We start from the raw sequence: 20,345 nt of genomic DNA, 5'->3' as shown, positions 1-20,345 counted from the left end.
CAAACTTTCAGAAACTGGCAAACATGTAGATGTCTGAGCATGTTACATTGAGGCCAAACTGAGGTAAATCTGATTCGTCACTTGTATTCAAAACCAATAATTACAGACCAAAAAAACAAAACAAAACAAGGTTATCTACCCTTAAACCTATCGAACAATCACAATGTGCCTTCAATTTGGAATATTTATGGTAGTAGTAGCTTGAGTATGAGACTGTTGTACTCTGCCTTTAACCTCATGATTTTGGACCAATTTTCTTTCTTTCTCTTCCAATTAAATATGTTGCTTCTAAATCTAACTTTAGGTAAATTCAGGTCAACACACTAGTGTCAGTGCTCTTTGTGCTCATGATAATCTAAAGTCAATACATAGTGTACGACTGTTTTTTCATGGTCAGTAATATGAACTCAACTGTGAATGTCTTTAAATATTCAAGTACAGTGTGACAATAAGAATGTGAGGGTCATTGCATTTGAATCTAATGCAATACTTTTACAATGATTGATCAAAGTTGTGAAAACTACAGGAACAGTTTAATTCATCATTCCAACTGTACTAGAAGTACTATACCTTATACAATTATTATATAACTATACTGTTACTAGACCTTGATTTTGTATGTTTGGAAATAGTGTACAACCCCAATTCCAAAAAAGTTGGGACGCTGTGTAAAATGTAAATAAAAACGATCCAGATTCCATCCCATCTTTACTTCTGAGAGAATCTGCCTCTCTAAGATTCTCTTTTTAATACCCAATCATGTTACTGACATGTTGTCAATTAACCTAATTAGTTGCAAAATTTTCCTCCAGCAGTTTTTTAAATAACACTTTTCCAGCCTTTTGTTGCCCCTAACCCAACTTTTTTGAGACGTGTTGCCGGCCATCAAATTCAAAATTACCTTATTTTTTCCTTAAAATGGTACATTTCCTCAGTTTAAACATTTGATACATTTTCTATGTTCTACTGTGAATAACATATGGGTTTATGAGATTTGCAAATCATTGCATTCTGTTTTTAATTTACATTTACTCAGCATCCCAACTTTTTTGGAATTGGGGTTGTACATTCACACAGTATGATGTTTATGTGTCTGGAATAGAAATATGTTTTTCACACAAAGACACTTTTTTTTTTAGAATTTTTTTATTTAAAATAATGTTTCAGACAAATCTAAGTCAAAAGTGTCATACATTTAAAAGCAATTTTTGTAGTAAATATTGTAATTCAACATCTGTTATTTACATTAAAGTTTCTACACAGAAGAATAATGCAATCTTGTCTCTATAAACAACATATCTACCATATATTAAATATCATTTCTGCTTATCGTCCTTACTAACATGTAAAAGACTTAAATTGATTCATCTGCCAGTATGCTCAAACACTTAATTAACCACTGTCTGAAGTCTTGGAAAGCTAGTGTGGGTTTGCCTGACTGTTGGTCAGAATTTCCAGTTCCATTGTCTATCCACTGTAGCAAAGCCTGCAAGAGACACTTCATATTATCATACAACCCGAAGAGTAGCCCGAAATGTGTCAGACAACACATTTCACTGAATGTACTGGCTTTGCTCTGTATTTTAAGATGTAATTTCCTTTCTGAAATTTAAGACAGGTAACATTTTAGCATGTTCTACCTCCAAGAAACCATCATACCTTGTACCTGTCTGCAATCTTGAAGCGAATGGCACACTGTAGTTTCCTGAGGCAGATGGGACAAAGGTCTAGTGGACGACGATCTGATTCCTCTAAATGGTTGGAGCCTTGCATAACACACTGGAGCCACTGGCAGTGCTTGATACCAAATATGTGCCCAATCTCATGAGTCAGAGTCTGCCAAAGTAGTAGAAAAATAAAAACCTAAAGAATCATACTAAAATGGACAAAAATCCACAACCTGTTAAACACTAATCTTCAAAAGTCAAACACAAACTGATCTAATTAAGGCACAAAACGTTATAGAAGCGATGTGGCTCTGGCTGCAATAACATTTCAACAAGCCAACTTTTTTCTTCAATGTGGTACAATCATGGTTTAATTAGGGTTAAAAAAATACTATTTTGGGGTCCAGTTATGGTTGTCACACCTTACACGAACGGAGAAGCAGAATGCTGCTAATGGGAGGTGTGTAGTAGCCCTGGAAAACACTGTAATCCCCTGGCTTCAGTTTTATCGCCTTCTTCAGCCGCCCAGCATAACTCCTTTTGTAGAAGTCATCATCATACCTAGCAAAGCTGAAAACCCCCATTCCTACAACACAAAGGGCTTGTATTTAGACCAAATGTTCACAGCAGCTTGCGCACAAACGATGCAAAAATAAAATTAATGTTATATTTAACTCTACTGTCTCATCACACGCGTTCACTGAAAGTTTAAATGTGTGCATTTTAACAGCTAATTTCAATTTAATCATATATTATAAGCAAGGGTGACTTGTTTATTAGTTGTTTAGTTTTCATCATGGGGGAAAAATGTGTTGTCAAAACATTTTCAACAAAATTAACGATACTTAAAACAGGGTTTGTACAAATTCTTCATAATGAAATTCCAGGACTTTGAAGAACTTTTCAAGCACTATTTGTTTTTTTTTGTTTTCATGGACTATACAAGAGGTGTCCATCCATCCTTTCATTTTCTGTACTGCTCATCCTACACAGGGTCACGGGGAGCCGGGAGACTTTCGCAGGGGACTCAGGGACACCCCGGACGGAGTGCCAACCCATTGCAGGGTAAAATCACACACACATTCACATACCCAGTCATACACCATGCACAATTTAGAGAAGTCAATCAGCCTACATTTGATGTCTTTGGACTGGGGGACGATATCGGAATACCCAGAGGAAAACCCAGAAGCACGGGGAGTACAGACAAGCTCCGCACACAAAGGGTGGAGTTGGGAATCGAACTGCCAACCCTGGAAGTGTGAAGCAAACCTGATAACCAGTAAGCAATACTGATACCTGATCCCCTCCAACACACACATACACACACACGCGCACACACACAACCATTCGAACAGTCTTTATTTTTTATTTTTAAATTCCAAAGACAACCAATTTTTATTTTTCTCCAGCCATGCAGGACTAAATTTGCATTTCCCAGGCATTGCTTCATCTTCGACATAACATCAGTATACTCCAGGTGAGTGACAGGAGTAGTGTTGCCAACAACTTTCAGTGGAAAGTCGCTAAATGTCACTAGATGATGCCATGCACTAATTAGTATATTCATTATGTCATCGTGTCGTATTTGCATTTTGCCTAGTGTCAGCTGTTTACATCTGCTTGCTTCTCTCCTACTCTCTGTGCTCACATACTGTATTTTAATACAACCGTATTCCAAATAAAGCTGTTCTCATTTACATATTTTTCTGTTTCTGTTGTCAGACAGAGCAAGTATGAAATGGGACAGAAAGGCAACTCATTAAGAGACTACAATTTAACCAGCAGTCAGTTCCAAGCTGCTGCTCTGCACTGCTAAATCCTGATTTATAACAGCGGCATCGTCTGACAATCACCCTACACATAAGTTAAAGATTACGAGTGTGCTGTGATTTCAGCTAAATTTACGTGTAAAAACTCAAGGTACGCTCACACATACAGCGACCGGAGACCATTCATTTTCAACGAGAGCTGGCAACTTCCGGGGCCATGAGCAACACCGACCAAACAGCAACAAGCCAGACCCTTCACCCAAGATAGGAGCTACACTCCCTTATTTTAAAAAAAAAAAAAAAAAAAAAAAAAAAAAAAAAAAAAGGGATTGTGTTTCATTATTGTTTCTTTTATTTATTTATTTATTTTGCTTTAAACCCACTAAGATCCTAAGCTAAGCGGCCACTTCCGGAATGGCACTGCCTCTGCTAGTGAGCACGGGTGGCTACGGATCACGTGCGCTCTACCACATTCACTCCCATTGGTAGTCGTTGCCAAGTTTGCATAAAGTTAAACTTTTCTCAACTTTCAAAGTTGCTGGACACGCCCACATCTAGTCGCCAATGGGCGCTGTCGCTCATGTCACCGGAAGTCGCCAGCGCTCACTGAAAATGAAGGAGAGGGAGGGGCTGGAGCAGGGTGTCATATTTTGAGTGAATGGTTGTATACGTTATATTCCTGTTCTATCAAAAATGAACACTAAAGTTTTTAGTGAGTTCGTATGTTTTTACTTTTTATAATTCAAGCAATTGGTTAGCACCACTAGATTAAAAAATGGCTATTTTCAAGGTTTTCCAGTACTTAAATTTTAAAGCCAAATTCAAGCACTTCAAGCACCTTGTACGAACCCTGTTAAAAAAAAATATATGCTGAATGTTCAAACTTAATTTGCTAATAATCATCCATACATTTTCTGTACTGCTTATCCTACACAGGGTCGTGGGGAACCTGGAGCCTATCCCAGGACACTCGGGGCACAAGACATGGGACACCCTGGACGGTGTGCCATTCCATCGAAGGCACAATCACACACATTCACACAACCATTAACACACTACAGACAATTTAGAGATGCCAATCAGCCTACGGCACATGTCTTTGGACTGGGGGACGAAAACAGAGTACCCCAAGGAAACCCTTGATGCACGGAGAGAGCATCCAAACTCCTGTTATTGCGAGGCAACATGCTAACCACTAAGCCACCATATGGTAATACCCAATAACGGAAATGTAAACATTAGAAATGTTAGCATGAACAAAATCTGACAATAAAACCTCAGTTAGATATCACCTTCAGTGAGAGATGCTTGACCAAAGACAAAATTCCAGGAGTCTTTTGGGTACAAATCAATCATGGTGATCCCAACAATGCAAAATGCATCTTTTGGCTTCCTCTGTTTCAAAAACGCCAATAGGTCTCCTATGAAAAGGAAAGAAAATGCTCACCAAAGAGCAAAGCTCCACTTTTCATTCATCTGAACACTGTCTGCCCTCTGCAGGGCACTGGGATTAACTGGCCCAAATTCTTCTAACACTTTCCAAGCAACCACAATAAATTTGCTGTATTGTATGTAATAATACTCACCAGCATGAAGCTGCAGGTTATTTGTGTTGCTGTTGACACGAAATGTGCAGCTGCTGGCTGCAACAGTCACTGCTGGTAGGAGTTTGACTGTCAGGCCGTTGTAAAATGCCTCACAGTACTCCCTCAGCCACTCCACATACTGCTCAGTGATCCCAGCTCCATCCCCAAAGGATCCTGTGGACCGTAGAAACACATTACAAAGCAACTTATTCTGTATACAACATTGCATCATACGAGGACTTTGACTAACCAATTGTTTGAATATAAATGGTCTTGTGGCCAGTGTCGGGTGTGCTGCGGTATGGGTTGCTGTAGAAGCTCTGAAAGTCCTGAGGAGCTTCGGGGTGGGCAGAAATCCAGTCAGAATCAGAGTGAACGGTGATGGCAGTGAAAAGCAAACTGCCAGGGAGGAGACCCGCATCAAGAAAACACTTTTCCTCTCTGCTGTACTGCTCATACGCCTCGATGAGATCCTTACGAGTGGAGAGGAGAACTGAGCGCAGTTTCTCCACAGGGTGTTCTAGGCACTGCATCTGGACTGTGTTATCTCCGCAGTAACGGTTCTATGCTAGTGAGCCGAAGACCTTCAAGATCTAGTGATGAAACTTCTGCAAATGCAACAAGACACTAGTTACAAATTCATGAAGCAACACTTCCATACACACATCAACTGAGGTCTAACACATGGGTTCTGCATAGTTTATGCCTTCCTAACTCCTAAAGACACTAGATTCAGCTAATCAGGTTTCTCATATCAGTCATGAGTTGGGTTATGTGTGTTGGTAGCAAGGAAACCTTGCAAATGTGCAGGATCCCCAGGACTGGACTGGAGAAACTTGTATGCTAATATAGGTCGCAAACAGTCATCTCTTATCCCGCCCGTTTCTACACTTTCCGGTTTCTAAAAAAAAAAAAAAACATTTTACGACTTCCGGAAACATTTCCGTTCATCCATGTTGACACACACGTCTTACCACAGTTCTGATAATAATCTTTAACGTAACATGTTGTTGAAGTGTGAATTGCTCTCTGCAGTTTTTGGTGGAAGCGTAGATAGTGACCTGCATAACAAGAACAGCCAATGAAAACAATATGCACAGAAAACATGTATATAAATCATATAAATAAAGCATATATCTATTGGACTTTCCCTACAGTGATATCAGAACTTCATTTGCCAATAAATTAATAACATGCCAATGGACAGACCTGTCAAAGAAAACCAGATTCGCTCTGGAGTTTAAATAAAATATTCAGTATTCAAACTGTCACGAAAGTCGCGAGAAAACCCACATCACATAAACAGTATGTCAAAACAATACTCCGCCACATGTAGGCTTTGACGTCAGTACCATGAAAGTCACGTGTGCTGGCTGTTGTACATTTTGTCAGAAGTCTTCCGTGTTGGGAACCATCTTCAAAATAAAAGTTCTCACGCGATATATTCGGTGCTTATAGCGCATAACTGATCTTTCAGTACACTTAATTATGCATTGTAAATAATTTATATTCAGGAAAACAACAATCCTTTTGCGAATTTCAGAGCCCAGGGATCAGTGAAACAGTGAGATCCCCTTAAAGTTTGAAAAAGGTGACGTATCTTATGCTGTATAAACAAAAGTGAAAGTATTTTTACTCCTCTCTCTGCGCGAGCGTGCACACAAAGACGTCTTTTCATAATCCTCTTTTCAAGATGTCTCAAATCCGACAATTGATTAAAGGATGATCAAAGGTATTTTAATAGAATATTCAATAATGGATCAAAAGTTTCAACAGGCAGCACACCTTGGAGTTGTCTCCTGTAACCGATTTATTAAAAATAGCCCAACTCCACACCCCCCCTTTAGCTTTTGTTATTTGTCTTATACTATTTTATATAACAAAAGTGTATGAATAATTTATATATATTTATATATATTATATATATATATTTGATATATTTATTATATATAATTATATATATATATATATATATATATATATATATATATATATATATATATATATATATATATATATATATAAATTATTCATACACTTTTGTTTTATTATTTTTGATGACCTTTTATTTCAGTTTTCACATCACACTGTATTTTGCTATACAAATAATGTTCACTCACTTTCAGTAAATGCTTTATCCTGGTCAGGTTTGAGGCGGATTTGGAGCCTATACCAGGAACACAGACCCTGAGAGGGGAATACTCTGGATGTGCTACCTGTTTATCACAGGGCACCATGCACACACAAATATTCACACCTGGAGGCAATTTATCTTACTCACTCTACCTACTGGCATGTTTTTGGTATGTGGGGAGCAAACTGGAGAACCAGGAGGAAACCCACACTGACATGGGAAGACCATACACACAAACTCCAGGTAGACACTAACCTGATCTCAGACTGAACCCAGGGCCCTGGGGCTGTGAAGTAGCAACCCCACCTGCACCACCCTACTGCTTTAAATAATAATAATAATAATAATAATAATAATAATAATAATAATAATAATAATAATAACAACAACAACAACAACAATAGAAAAGCCTACAGATGCATCTCAAAAAATTAGAACATCATGAAAAAGTTAATTTCCCCCCATAATTTAATTAAAAAAGGGGACCTTTCATATATTCTAGTTTCATTACACAAAGTGAAATGTTTCATCCCTTTTTTGTTTTAATCTTGATGATTACGGCTTACAGCTCATGGAAATCAAAAATCCAGTATCTCAAAATATTAGAATAAAGAAATGTCAACCTTCTGAAAAGTATGTTAATTTATGCACTCAATACTTGGTCGGACCTCCTTTTGCATGAATTACTGCATTAATGCGGCATGGCATGGAGGCAATCAGCCTGTGGCACTGCTGAGGTGTTCTGGAAGCCCAGGTTGCTTTGATAGCGACCTTCAGCTCGTCTGTATTATTGGGTCTGGTGTCTCTCAGATTTTCCATGTGGTTCAGGTCAGGCGGGTTGGCTGGCCAATCAAGCACAGTAATACCACGCTCAGTAAACCAGTTACTAGTAGTTTTGGCACCGTGGGCAGGTGCTAAGTCCTGCTGGAAAAGGAAATCAGCATCTCCATAAAGCTTGTTAGCAGATGGAAGTATGAATTGCTCTAAAATCTCCTGGTAGACGCTGCATTGACTCTCGACTTGAGAAAATACAGTGGACCAACACCAGCAGATGAAATGGCACCCCAAATCATCACTGACTTTGGAAACTTCACACTGGACTTCAAGCAACTTGGATTCTGGGACCTTGATTTCCAAATGAAATGCAAAATTTACTTTCATCTTCCCCATGATTGTGGTTGTGTACCGAAACAGACTGAGATTAAAGGCTCAGGAAAACTTTGCAGGTGTTTTGAGTTAATTAACTGATTAGAGCTCTTCCCAGGTTGACATTTCTGTATTGTAAATTCTTTATTGTAATATTTTGAGACACTGGATTTTTTGATTTCCATGAGCTGTAAGCCATAATTTTTTTTTTATTTTTTTTTTTTAATCTTTAAGGCTTGAAATAGTTCACTTTACGTCTAACAAAGCTTGAATATATTAAAGTTCCACTTTTTGAATTAAATTACAGAAAAAGTTCACTTTTCCATGATACTCAAATTGAGATTCACCTGTATATGTAGTTAAATTGTATCTTGATTTAAATATCTACAATTTAAAGTAGATAAAAAACACCAACAAAAATGAATATCTTTGTAAAATAGTTTGATTTAATGGTCCAAAGAAAGTTATACAAAAAAGACTGAAAACTATTAAATTGATACTGTACAAGGATCATATCTGAACTAAAGCAAATTCTGTTGGTGAGCTTGAACACCGATCCCAGTTTTCATGAAATATCAGATCACAAGTCCGATTACAGGATGGTGAATAAAACTAGGCTTAGAACAAAGAACATAATTTAAATATGCATACAACTGGTTACACACTACAAATGGCCAGAATTCTCTTATGAAGTCACTTGGCAGAATCAAACATAAGATGTAAAGCTCATTCTTATGAGACCATCTTTGTCACTGCCTGAATCAGTCAGTGAACCAAGACAAACTGTGAAATACACCTGAGATATTAATTACATAGTGCACAAAATTGTCTTGAGTATTTCAGTTTGAGGAGAAAACTGAATGTTTTAGTCCATGTTGGAAGCAAAATATACCTCATGAAAAAAAGAAAAGGAAAATATAAATCCCCACACACCACAAACCCTGAAAATTGCTCACATGAGCCTAATCATTAGCTAGGGCATAAGGGCAATTTAACTTCTGCATTGAATTCATATGTACACAGTTATCTTTTTTGTTGGAACATTAATTATAATAAACCACCGTATGAAGGTTTTCATACACAACGCTGGCTACACTTCACTTTAAATGGTAAGGCGAAAGTGAAAGATCACCAGACAATGGTTTAATTTAAAAAAAATAAAAATAAAAAACCCACAAGGGATCTATACAATATCAATTCTGTATAACAAAGAAAACATTATTTAAGAGTCTTTACCTTTTAATAAGGAACAAAGACAATAGTACTACATACACAGGTACCTTAAGAAAAGGGTCACTACATTTTCTGCATAATCCGAGTGCACTGATACGGTGTTTTGTTGTTTTTTTTTTTTTTTCTTTCTTTTTTTTCTTTTTTTTTTAAGTGGGATATAACAGGACTTGCTGAATCCTGAAATGGTGAAAAGGGGTCTAATCCCAATCAGGGAAGGCTACTCACTAATAACGTGTCTGGAATGCATATTTACAGCCCCTGAGTCTCAGCAGTTATCATGCATCTTGGAGTGTGACTAATAACATTTACCACTTTGCTTTAAGGCATCTCCAGACCTGAAATACACAAAAGACAAATTCTTTTAAATTAATTTTTTAAGTAAGCAAAGGTTAGGGAAATTAAATATTTCGTATAAATGGGTCCAACAGTAGTAGTGGTAACTCAGTGGCTAAGATACTGGACTTCTGATCAGAATATCATGAGTTCAAATCCCATCCTCTGCTGGATGTTTTCTATAAAACTTTTAAAGTGGAGTGGCAATGACAGCAGTAAAACAGCCAAGTGACTCAGCTAAATGGATTGAAAGGGAAATTGAAACTGGGATTAAAAAAAAAACAAAAAACAAAAAAAAAAAAAACCCAAAAGGAAAACATTAGTCTTATCTGTGAGGGGAACAATCTGCATACAGGTGTTTTGTTCAGGGTCTTTACTGAAATCACTTGCACTAGAATTAAAACCTCATTAAAAGTGGAATGAACTTAAGCATTATGGCATGTCTCTCATTGTAACATAAGCTGCTTCAAATTTTCATGCAGGATTGTGTCTTTGACATCTCGGAAGACGAGGCGGATATTCTCGGTGTTAATGGCCGTGGTAAAGTGATGGTAGAAGGGTTTCACCTGCTGCTCACGCCGCTTACCACGGAAGCATTCCACCAGGAACTTCTGTACATCAGCCAAATTATGGGGCTCGCCGGTGAAATCGGGGAAATAGTCAATGATAGACACAGTCTTTACTTTCTCCTCCAGCAGGTCTGTCTTATTGAGGAAAAGAATGATGGATGCTTTAGAAAACACACGGTTGTTGACGATGGTGTCGAATATGTTGAGCGACTCCATGAGCCTGTTGGTCTCACGGTCCTCCATAAGAACCTGGTCAAACTCGCTACATGACGCCAGGAAGAGCACAGAAGTGACACAGTCGAAGCACTCGAACCATCGTCGACGCTCTGACCGCTGCCCGCCCACATCCACCATCTTGAATGGAACGTTCTTGATCTCAAAGTCATACTCATGGATGCCCTTAGTAGGCTTTCGTGCCAGAAGTATGTCCTGTTGTGTTGGTAGGTAATCCTACAAGTAAAAAATAAAATAAAATAAATCTTTTAAACAATCCATTACCAAAATAATAAATCATAAGCATATAGAAACATCTTTAGTTCGTATACATTATCCTCTTCAACTACAGTGTATTGTTCAATTTTAAAGTCAATAGGATTTACCGGCTGTCCAATTCTATCCAAACTGTCCAGGAAATATTTCACTGATTCACCCTAGAGGCACAAGGGAAAAAACACAGAAAATTATTCTCTAGCAATTCATACATAACAATATTCACGATGATACAAGATTAAGTAACAAGTGTGTTACTGGGGTGTTGTGTTTCTTTTTTTTGAGAATTGATATCGGGATGAATTTATGTGAATTCAGAAAAATAAATAAATGAATGAATGAATGCACCTGTACACAGTAAAAACCTCTGCTTCCCCAGGTCTAATTAAGTAATAAAATCAAAACAGCAGGTCTTGATGTAAAGATACTCGGTTTTCTATTTCCATCTCAGAATGCATAATGACCATCATTAAATTCAGTGTTGTACAACAATTTAAATGGAACTTAAAACCGGTTATGAAATCAGACATGCAACACAAATTCCTTTGCATTACAATCCACTTCAAATGATTTCTGGCATAACAACTGTGACCCTTGCCCCTCGGTGCTCAATCCTAAAGCCTAAACAGTAAATCTCCAGTTTCCCCCTGATCCCTTATTCCCTCTTCACGTAGTGAGAACAGTGCTTTATTTCAACCTTCAGCCTGTGCTTTCAGTCAGAGTGATCCTGCTCGAATATGTTCCTGGATCATACAATTCACAAGATTCCACAAATCCTGAGAGCATTAAATTGCATTACAGAGGCAGCAAGACTGCAAATAAAATGATAAATTACACAAACTTCACTGAAATACACTGACTGGTATTAGCGCCATTTAATATTTTAGACCAAGAGCCAAAAAGACTGGTAAAGGAAAAGAAGAGGGAACAAGAAAACATGCTAACCACATGACAGGAGTTTCACTTTCTGTTGTGACCCATTGTCTAATGACTCCTTAAGTTAAATCCTTAGACTTAAGATTGCAGTAGAGAATAAGAAAATAAAATATCTAAAACCTCTATAAACAAAACAACAGTCTTCAAATCTTTTAAACAAAACAGAGAAATCAGACCTGTTACTCATCACATTATACATTATTCAGAATAAACAGATACAAATACAGATACGAACAGGAGGTGCATTGTTGTATATAATAAGTGGTTTGCTCCAGTAGGCCAACTAAAACACTGTCTTACTGAGCTCCAAAATCAAACCATATTTCTTTTTTTTTTTTTTTAATTATACAAATTCACAAAGGAAATATATATTCATTTTTGAAGGCACTGCTCCAAATTCAGGGATTAATAAAGTACATCCATCTATCTATCTATCCCACACTAGCCACAGTGGACAGGGCAGCATATCTGTGCTGGGTTCACCAAAAATGTATTAAATTACTTCAATTAATTAATTAATTAATTAATTAAATATTGTTGTTTAAGGAACCCCATTTTGAGTAGCAGCAGCAGTGTTTGAGAGAATTCTGATAAGGTGTCCACCAAAAAGTGGCGTCCAAAAAAACCAAACAAAAAAAACAACAAAAAATGAAGTCCGATGTGCCAACCAACGTGTGAATATTGAATGATTGGCATGCGCATGAGTTTTGAACTTTCTGATATTGACTGATAACCTGGAAGCCCCTACTCTGATTCTTTGAACTTTCTTGCTGATAAATAGTGAAGGTTTTGAGTTCATTAATATGAAATTAAAAAGTAACACTGTATGTTTGACTTAGCCACCATTACATAAGTGTATATAGTTAACTAATGATGTTACTGAAAATAGTTTGTTGTTTTTTAAAGTAAGTTTTTAGCTAAAAGAAAAAACTAATGATTAAATTGACAGCACAAAGTGTCAAAATCTAAACAAGTTATAAATAATTTTTAACAGTAAAAATATAGTTTAGGCCGAGGGCTCTTCTGGCTCAAATCTGAATACAGATCAAGATTGTAGCACTGAATTATACCCCTTAGCATAGAGTTGTTATAACAATAGTATAGTAATGGAAAAAATTCTAATTTGTGGAATGAAGCTTACAGCTTTAGTTACTAATAGTATGTGAGATAAAGCTTTGACATCACTATACTACCTGTATGACTCTGTGTTAAGGCAAAGACCAAGAGATTAAAGTGCTCAACATTCCTATACTAAGAACACGACTACCCCCACCAAAACAAAAATCCAAAAACCTTCATTAAAAATAATAATAAATAAAGCTACAAACATCCTGTGTACATGGCTCTTCAAAACTATAACGCAAAGAAAACTGAGGGCTGTAAAAATGTTTTAAACACCAATACTCATTCAGGGCTCTCTGATGGGCAACAAAAACCACTGAAAATAAAACCCAAGTGAAAATAACTTTTGATAATTTCACAGCGACGATGTAAATAAGTAAGTGCTGTGAACATTTCATCTTCCAGATGTGTGGGTTGGTGGGGGTTTGGATGAATCACAGCACCAACATAATCTCACATTATCTAAACCACATCATGTTTTACGTCCATACGGTGCTCCACAAATCTTACACCAAGCTGAACGTCTCTTGTGATCATTACAGTGCTGCTAAGATTTGCTTTTTTTGTTTCATCTCACCAACTGGAATTCTCTTCTTCGGTCGTAGGCACTCTGGATGCCGCTGTCAGCCCACAGGGTGTGGATGGAGGGTAGATAATGCAGGAAGACTTTGGTCTCTACAATTCCCTGAGACATCATGGCCGAGCGTGTGTCAAAGCCCATCAGGACTTCCCCGTGTGTCTGGTTGGAGGAGTCTCCCCATGGGATGTGCAGCTTCTCTCTGGCATCCACCAGCACTCGGATTCCTACAAACACACACACACACACACACACACACACACACACACACACATACATACATCAGAGAGCAGTACAAAGTGATCAGATGTACAAAAGCATGCACGTGGTGCGCCTATTTCCAGTTCAGGCAGATTTCAGTCAGCATACAGGACGTTAAGCCTTCAGCAGGAATTTCATTTTGAATAACAAAACATTGGGGCTTAGCTTGCTAGCGAAGTGTAAAGAACCTAAAACAATACGAGCTGACAATTTTGTCAACCCGAGTCAGTTTTAATGAGTACCGGAATGTTACATTAATCAACGTACATGTAGTTCAACGTGGCCTTTCGTAAAGAAATAAACGTGAGCCAACTTTGGAGTTCATCGAGAAGAAACAACCCGCTTTAGTTAGTTAGTTGAGTGTGTATGAAGTACAAGGCGTGGCGCGCGCAGAGTGCTGAGCACAGCTACTGCAGCTAACTGCACTTCTGATGGCTTTTGTACGTTCACCTCGACTCGTATCGCAGAAGCTCACCACGGAAATCACTTTCTCACTGCGAAATAAGCGACGCGCGTTGAGACTAGACACATCAGAAAGATTCACTAATCGACAAAACTACGTGATAGGCGATCAGAATAAACTACCTTTGATAACATTGCTGTAGATGGTAGCCCGGAACTCCTCTTTGGCCCCCTGATCGAAGTCCTGCCCGTGAATTATGCGCATTTGCTTCAGGAAAGTTGACTTGCCGCTCTCGCCTGCTCCGAGCAGTAATATCTTCACCAGCCGCTTCACGTAGGTCTTCTCCCGATTAATACATCGGTCTATCTCTTTAGATTTCCTCTGCTGCTCGATTTCGTTGTTGGACAAAAGACAACTGGGGATACAAACTATCGCCGTCCGGGAGGGCAGGAAATCAGCCATTTTTGTAGTAACAACTTCATGGATCCATCACTGACGAGGGCGCGCTCCGTCGTGCGCGTGCACAAAGTTTGGGCGGTAACTTCGCGACGCGTCGAGTTGTTCGGCTCGCTTTCTTTTTTAAGTAAAAGCTCGGACACAACTTAAAACAAGTGGTCGAATAAGAAACTTTTTTTAAAGCGAGGTTTGTTTAGTGTTTCGAATTTTTAGGCCAAAAAAAAAACAACACACAAAAAACTGTTATCTATCCACTTATCAGCTTAGTAGATAAACAAGTACTAAGGTAAACAAATTAAAAACTGAGAAGATAATGTAAATAAAATGTGCACTGATTTATTACGAAGTGTTGCGCGTTTTTTGCTAATAAGTATTCATTACAATAAACTATAAATCTCCAACAGATTAATTTTATTAAAGGGTATTAATAAATGATAGAATGACATTGTTTGTAAACCCAGGCCATGACTTTTGTTCCGTGGAGAAGGCGCGCGCACACAACAGTCAGCAGGTGAGCAGCGCCTTCTGGTGGTGGTGGTCTGAGTGTAAAACAGCGCCCTCTGGTGGTGGTGGTTGTGGTCTGAGTGTAAAACAGCGCCCTCTGGTGGTGGTGGTTGTGGTCTGAGTGTAAAACAACGCCCTCTGGTGGTGGTGGTCTGAGTGTAAAACAGCTCCCCTCAGCTTTCTCTGCATGATGTGACAGGCTTTACTTGTAGGAGCGGAGCTGCTTGCTGATTGGCGGAGACCAGCATCGTCTTTGTGGATATCAGTATGATAATAAGAGATTAGACGCCGGCAGTATCCGAAATCCTCGCACGTCTGCCAGAGGTATCGTTCTCTTCATTTTATTCCTTGCTTCTTACCAGACATCGGTGGACTGTAAGAATTTGCAAGCTAAAGACACCAACATGACTATAAGAAACGTGCGAGATCATGGCCAGCGTTACAGACCGCGGATGGCTTGTCTGAAAAAGGTGGGTTCACAGCCAAAACAACATAGTCTAAGGTTTTTGTGTCTTATCCAGCACAGCACATGGGTTTACCAGCGTGATATTCTCTGGTGATAGGCTGTTTAAGCGTGAATTACAGTTTGAGTGTATTTTCTTCGGTATGAGGTTCCTTGGGTTATTATATACCTTAATGCAATACCTGATTGAGTATTAGTTGAGAGTGATTAAGATATTGCATTACATATCTGATGCTTTTTGTGGCATTGCAATACATTAAAAAAAAAAAAAATACATCAGACTAACTCCACACTTCACCTGAACATTTGCATGGTCTTTGTAAGTAACTGTTGCTTTTGTCTATTCAAGCATAAACATATACGGCCACAGTGCACTATAAACATAACTTATTAACAGTGTTGTTATTGTGCCAGTGTGTCTTGTGGAAACCTCAATTTTGTTCAAATAAAATGAGCTACTGAGAACACCGGTGTATTCTGTTATCTTGAACTTGAGATCTTGAGCCTGTTAGGAAATCCAGATTCCCAAATAAAAGCAATTTGTTCTTATAGTTTATATGCAAGCTAAATAAATGCAAAGGTTCTACCTGCAAATAAATTGTCCACTCTACCATCTACAATTGGAGGTACGGTGAATGTGTTGTTGTAAGTATTAGATTAGCTTTATAGCCCACCTTGTTGCCACAATTAAATCACTCATGTCCATAAAATATCGCCTGAGTGACTCACATTTTGAAGTAAACAAATGCTCTATAACTGTGTGTTGGGCCCAAAAAAATCTGACACTTGGTTGCTCTTGGGATTGTAATAGACCAGTCATTTGGTTAACCACTCGCTGTGATCAGGATGAGGGTGCATGATTCCCCAAATCATCTTCAAAAGCCAGACACCCTGAGAAAGCTAATAGCAACTTCAAACAGCCATAGAGAGCCACCAGTCAATCAGCGGGTATATTTCAAAGGGGTCAACCATCAAGGAATGAAACAGCATGTAAGAGTCCAGCAGGCACGGCTTCATGCTTGAATATCGCAGGCTTTAGACCTTACAGCAGCTTACCTATTGACTGCGGAAACTGTGCTTTATGCTATTAATCAGTTTGCATTTTATGAAGCTCTTACCTAGGTAAATGTTTACAAGCGAAAGATGTCAGATACATAGCAGTTGGACAACATGGAGTGGGGTTACACTTAATGTTCCACTAACATATCAACAGCTTTATTAATTAAATGCCAATGTGAAATAACATCAGTTTGATAACATAAACAGTGCATGTATTGCTTATCTGATAACATCTCGGGAGTAAAGTCTGATAAAATCTCGGGATTCAATGCATGCATTAGAATTGAATGTCATCAATAATCCCATCACGTGATGCACTATTACTCATATTACTCAAAGCACAGGATGCTTTGCTGGTAAATTATATGCAGACTGATGAAGGCAGACTTAATTTCCATCTGTGAAGAAAATAGGCTTGTTAGAACATTCAATGGATGACAAAATATTGTCCTATCTAGATAGGAATGACATTGAAGATAGTTAGGTAATTTATAGTTCATTTATACAACATTTCATTTAAATGGTCCACACAAAGCAACTTCAGAAACATTATATCAGCAGTAGCTGAAAATCCTGCTTTATCTATTTTGTATGTATTGTCTACACTCAGTGTCCAGCTGAAGTGGCGTCCTTGTTCCCTTTTGAGGGTGAATGCTATGCAAATTAAGGTGTTGTTAATGTTTTTCATTTTGTGTATATATAATGGTAGATGGAAGCTTTGGTGTTGGAAATGCAGGACTCTAAAACCGGGGTAAAGTCTCAGACCCAGAGACTTGTCATCACCACCATCCCTCATGCCATCACAGGTAAAACACAATACTTTAAATGTCTTTTTGCTGTGTGCGTATGCAGATTGCAATGCGACAGAGAATCCTGTGAAATACACATCAGTGCAATACAACACCTGAGACACTATTAGCTGTGACCTGCAGAGAGACTTTCCCACATGCATTGATTGCTTGAGAGCAATTCCTCCTTAACATTGCCAGTTATTCCAGTGAACCATGTATTAAAGTCCTCTTATGAAGTATCCATTGCCATGACAACCTCAGTGTGGCTAGCTGCAATGACTCCCTCCTCGAGGCTGTTTGGTCTTAGGGAAGAAAAGCTCTTCTTCATGCTTAGCTCCAAAATTATGACGAACCTGATATGTGAATTGGGGGAAGCCCATTTTCCTCTTATACGTGTGTACAAAACACATTTCTACTGATGCTTGTGCAACATGGTTTAAGTTATTCTTAATATTCTTATTCTTCGGCATGGAGAGGACCCCTGAGGTGTTGATAAATGATTTAGTGAAATCACATGGATTAGATCAGCAGGCCCACGCCTGTGCCTCACTAATGAAGCTGTTCTGATTCAGTCACATGGACTCTTGCTTATTTGGCTCCAATTAAGAGAGCTCATGCTGACCCTGCATAAGTGAACACAGTCGTGACATGTCAATTGTTGTAAGATGCGTTTACCCAAAAGCCTGTGTTTTTTTTGTTGTTGTTGTTGTTGAATAAACATGTCTTAAATGAAAATTTAAATTTGTGTGTACTTAATAGAAGGAATGTAAATTCTAAATGTTTGGTTGTCTGAGAAAACTCATCAGCTGACCTCTGGCAAGCAACCAAAAAGGACAGAAAAATCTTCTTTTTGACAAATAGGTCCAACTGTAGTATGGATTCCTCAAAACATTCTTGTATTCTATACAGAAACCTTTCTTATTCCACCACCTAATCTTTAGCTTTTTACTCCATAGTGTTTCTTGTTTTTCCCCTTTTTGCATGTAAATGGGGAGGACAGCACTGTGGTTCTCTGTTTGTTATGCCATTTACCTCTGAGCCATCTGAGTTTACTTTTAGACATTATGTGTACTACATGTGTTGGTAATGCTTCAGTTAATTAACTTCATAGGTACATTAGAGAAATAAAGCCGTATCTTATTGCTGTGATATTGGTTGCAAGGTTTATCAATCATGCCTGAAGGGGTTGTGATGTAATATTTAATTAAACTTACATAACCATAACTATATTTATTTCTATCTCATCCAGGAGAAGATATTGTTGAATGGATTTCTAATCGTTTCAAGGTAGATGTTGTTGGTAAGTAGAGGGCATTTTCTCTCTGCCAGTCAAGGGAGCCAAATCCACTTGCTTTCTTAGAGAGAGAGAACACGAACACAAAGCTTCAGCATGTATTACCTGCATGTAACAAATTGCCTGCAAACTTGTGATCTCACTGTTTGTTAGTTCACGGTATGTTGTTTTTTTCACCACACTAACGAACTAAGTCCTCATCCTAAATTGGCTGAAGTTGCTTAGCTGTGTTTAGTTTTCCTTAATTCGTATGTTAACATGCAAATTGTTTGCACAAGTGTGTAGTAAAAGGCAAATATTCTATATTAACCTTGTCGTTTGTGTGAGATAATGTTTCTGTCTTATTTGATTGTAGCGGCACGAGCCTTGGGCACAATGATGGTGGCCTTTGGATATATTTACCCATTGCAGGATCACAAGAGACTCATCATCAAGTCAGATGCATTACTCTATCGCTTTCAGGTAACATTAACGAATCTCTAACAAACAGTGAAAATTTTCGCACAGGATTCTTATTTATTATCAGCGTTTTTGATAATAGTATTAATAAGATTAAAGTTGTTCGTTATTCTTTCACAGACACCATATTTCTGGCCTGCACAGCAGTGGCCAGTGGAGGACACTGATTACGGTCAGTATTGACATTGTTGTTGGTTGGTTGGTTTGTTTGTTTTCTAATATTTACATTGATATACAAATAATGGACCATTATTACAGGTTTTCTGTGCAATTGGCAAACATCTGTCATTGAATGCTATATTAAAAAATAATATTGGTCTATAGAAAATTTAATGGTTATATTTCTGAATTTTCAAGCAATATACCTGGCAAAGAGAAATATACGTAAAAAGGGGATGTTAGAGCTGCATGAACAGGTAAAGACTATGACAGTATACATATGCACCTCTTTAGAATTGCTCTAATCAAATCAATGAATTACTTGGCACCATTTTCAAACGGTATACGTGTTTGGTGTTCATTATATGGAAAATAATTTAAAAAAAATTTAATCAGGAGCAGTACAATTATCTACATAAATGGATGAACCACAAGTGGGACTTCATAGTAATGCAGGCCAAAGAACAGTACAGGTCTGTCAGTTTTATATATTATATTTTTCAGTTGGCAAGTGGTGTCATTTTCATACTATCACACTGAGTTACTCTTGAAAGCTTAGGTGCTAGATTTTGCAAGTGCATCACGATGTATTTACTCCACACACAGGGCAGGGAAAGAAAGAAAGAAACCAGATCGAGTGGTTTTTGACTGCCAGGAGAGAGCCTACTGGGTAGTACACAGACCACCGGTGAGATAATAAGGCAACAGTTGTTTTTTTCCCCCTCAATAGGGTTAGGCAAAATTAACATTTGTAAATTTAAGTGATCAATAAAAAAATAACTAAATGCTTTTGAATCCTCAATAAAAATCATTAATAAGCCATGTGTGCTTCAGAAACACAGGCTTTTACTCATATAATGTGACTGCCTAAAGTTTTAATTACTTAAAGTTTTAACACTGGTTATTATATACAGTGATTAATTTTTACACTC

At 37.9% G+C, this 20,345-nt stretch overlaps 3 protein-coding genes and 1 long non-coding RNA gene across 9 annotated transcripts in view; 2 read left to right on the top strand and 2 right to left on the bottom strand.

The window, feature by feature from the left end:
* Positions 1-31: 31 nt before the first annotated feature.
* On the bottom strand, positions 32-7,233 carry LOC108273764 (archaemetzincin-2). 6 transcript variants are annotated; one of them, XM_053684993.1, is made up of 8 exons: positions 6,235-6,378; positions 5,821-6,086; positions 5,276-5,633; positions 5,026-5,199; positions 4,732-4,860; positions 2,090-2,253; positions 1,660-1,836; positions 32-1,486 (listed from the first exon to the last, which is right to left on the bottom strand). In XM_053684993.1, the coding sequence occupies exons 3-8, from the start codon at positions 5,556-5,558 to the stop codon at positions 1,355-1,357; spliced, it is 1,059 nt and encodes a 352-aa protein (XP_053540968.1). In that variant the 5' UTR covers positions 5,559-5,633; positions 5,821-6,086; positions 6,235-6,378; the 3' UTR covers positions 32-1,354. The 6 variants fall into 6 exon arrangements, with proteins under 6 accessions (XP_053540968.1, XP_053540969.1, XP_053540967.1 ...); XM_053684994.1 differs by having other exon boundaries at positions 5,276-5,926; positions 6,000-6,086; XM_053684992.1 differs by having other exon boundaries at positions 6,000-6,086.
* Positions 2,771-5,550, top strand: LOC128634447 (uncharacterized). Its single transcript, XR_008397645.1, has 4 exons — positions 2,771-2,949; positions 3,080-3,147; positions 3,393-3,590; positions 4,376-5,550. It is a non-coding gene; the product is annotated as an uncharacterized LOC128634447 (long non-coding RNA).
* A 1,496-nt stretch (positions 7,234-8,729) lies between the features above and the next one.
* On the bottom strand, positions 8,730-14,760 carry gna13a (guanine nucleotide binding protein (G protein), alpha 13a). Its single transcript, XM_017483283.3, has 4 exons — positions 14,411-14,760; positions 13,565-13,791; positions 11,040-11,090; positions 8,730-10,890 (listed from the first exon to the last, which is right to left on the bottom strand). The coding sequence occupies exons 1-4, from the start codon at positions 14,688-14,690 to the stop codon at positions 10,318-10,320; spliced, it is 1,131 nt and encodes a 376-aa protein (XP_017338772.1). The 5' UTR covers positions 14,691-14,760; the 3' UTR covers positions 8,730-10,317.
* Positions 14,761-14,772: 12 nt separating this feature from the next.
* The window catches only part of LOC108273767 (regulator of G-protein signaling 9), a 10,122-nt gene continuing 4,549 nt past the window's right edge, over positions 14,773-20,345 (top strand). The window contains exons 1-10 of the mRNA XM_017483280.3: positions 14,773-14,970; positions 15,146-15,195; positions 15,388-15,658; positions 17,420-17,516; positions 18,751-18,801; positions 19,151-19,257; positions 19,375-19,426; positions 19,612-19,670; positions 19,810-19,886; positions 20,020-20,101. Of these exons, the coding sequence (XP_017338769.2) occupies positions 15,593-15,658; positions 17,420-17,516; positions 18,751-18,801; positions 19,151-19,257; positions 19,375-19,426; positions 19,612-19,670; positions 19,810-19,886; positions 20,020-20,101 (591 nt within the window). The 5' untranslated portion in view covers positions 14,773-14,970; positions 15,146-15,195; positions 15,388-15,592. The remainder of the gene's footprint in view (positions 14,971-15,145; positions 15,196-15,387; positions 15,659-17,419; positions 17,517-18,750; positions 18,802-19,150; positions 19,258-19,374; positions 19,427-19,611; positions 19,671-19,809; positions 19,887-20,019; positions 20,102-20,345) is intronic.

The sequence above is a fragment of the Ictalurus punctatus genome, chromosome 13 (assembly GCF_001660625.3).
Source record: "Ictalurus punctatus breed USDA103 chromosome 13, Coco_2.0, whole genome shotgun sequence".
Classification (NCBI taxonomy): Eukaryota; Metazoa; Chordata; class Actinopteri; order Siluriformes; family Ictaluridae; genus Ictalurus; species Ictalurus punctatus.
This window is presented reverse-complemented; position numbering and strand designations above follow the sequence as displayed.

Bases quoted from the DNA above. Each gene is read 5' to 3' on its own strand.
- LOC108273764 (XM_017483274.3), bottom strand. From the start codon at position 5,558: ATGCAGTGCCTAGAACACCCTGTGGAGAAACTGCGCTCAGTTCTCCTC. The intron at 2,254-4,731 runs GTGATATCTAAC...TTTGTGTTGTAG, and splicing joins TCAAGCATCTCTCACTGAAG to GAATGGGGGTTTTCAGCTTT. The intron at 1,487-1,659 runs GTATGATGGTTT...TGTCTCTTGCAG, and splicing joins AGATTGCAGACAGGTACAAG to GCTTTGCTACAGTGGATAGA.
- gna13a (XM_017483283.3), bottom strand. From the start codon at position 14,690: ATGGCTGATTTCCTGCCCTCCCGGACGGCGATAGTTTGTATCCCCAGT. The intron at 13,792-14,410 runs GTAGTTTATTCT...GTGTGTTTGTAG, and splicing joins CTACAGCAATGTTATCAAAG to GAATCCGAGTGCTGGTGGAT. The intron at 10,891-11,039 runs GTAAATCCTATT...TTTTACTTGTAG, and splicing joins TGGATAGAATTGGACAGCCG to GATTACCTACCAACACAACA.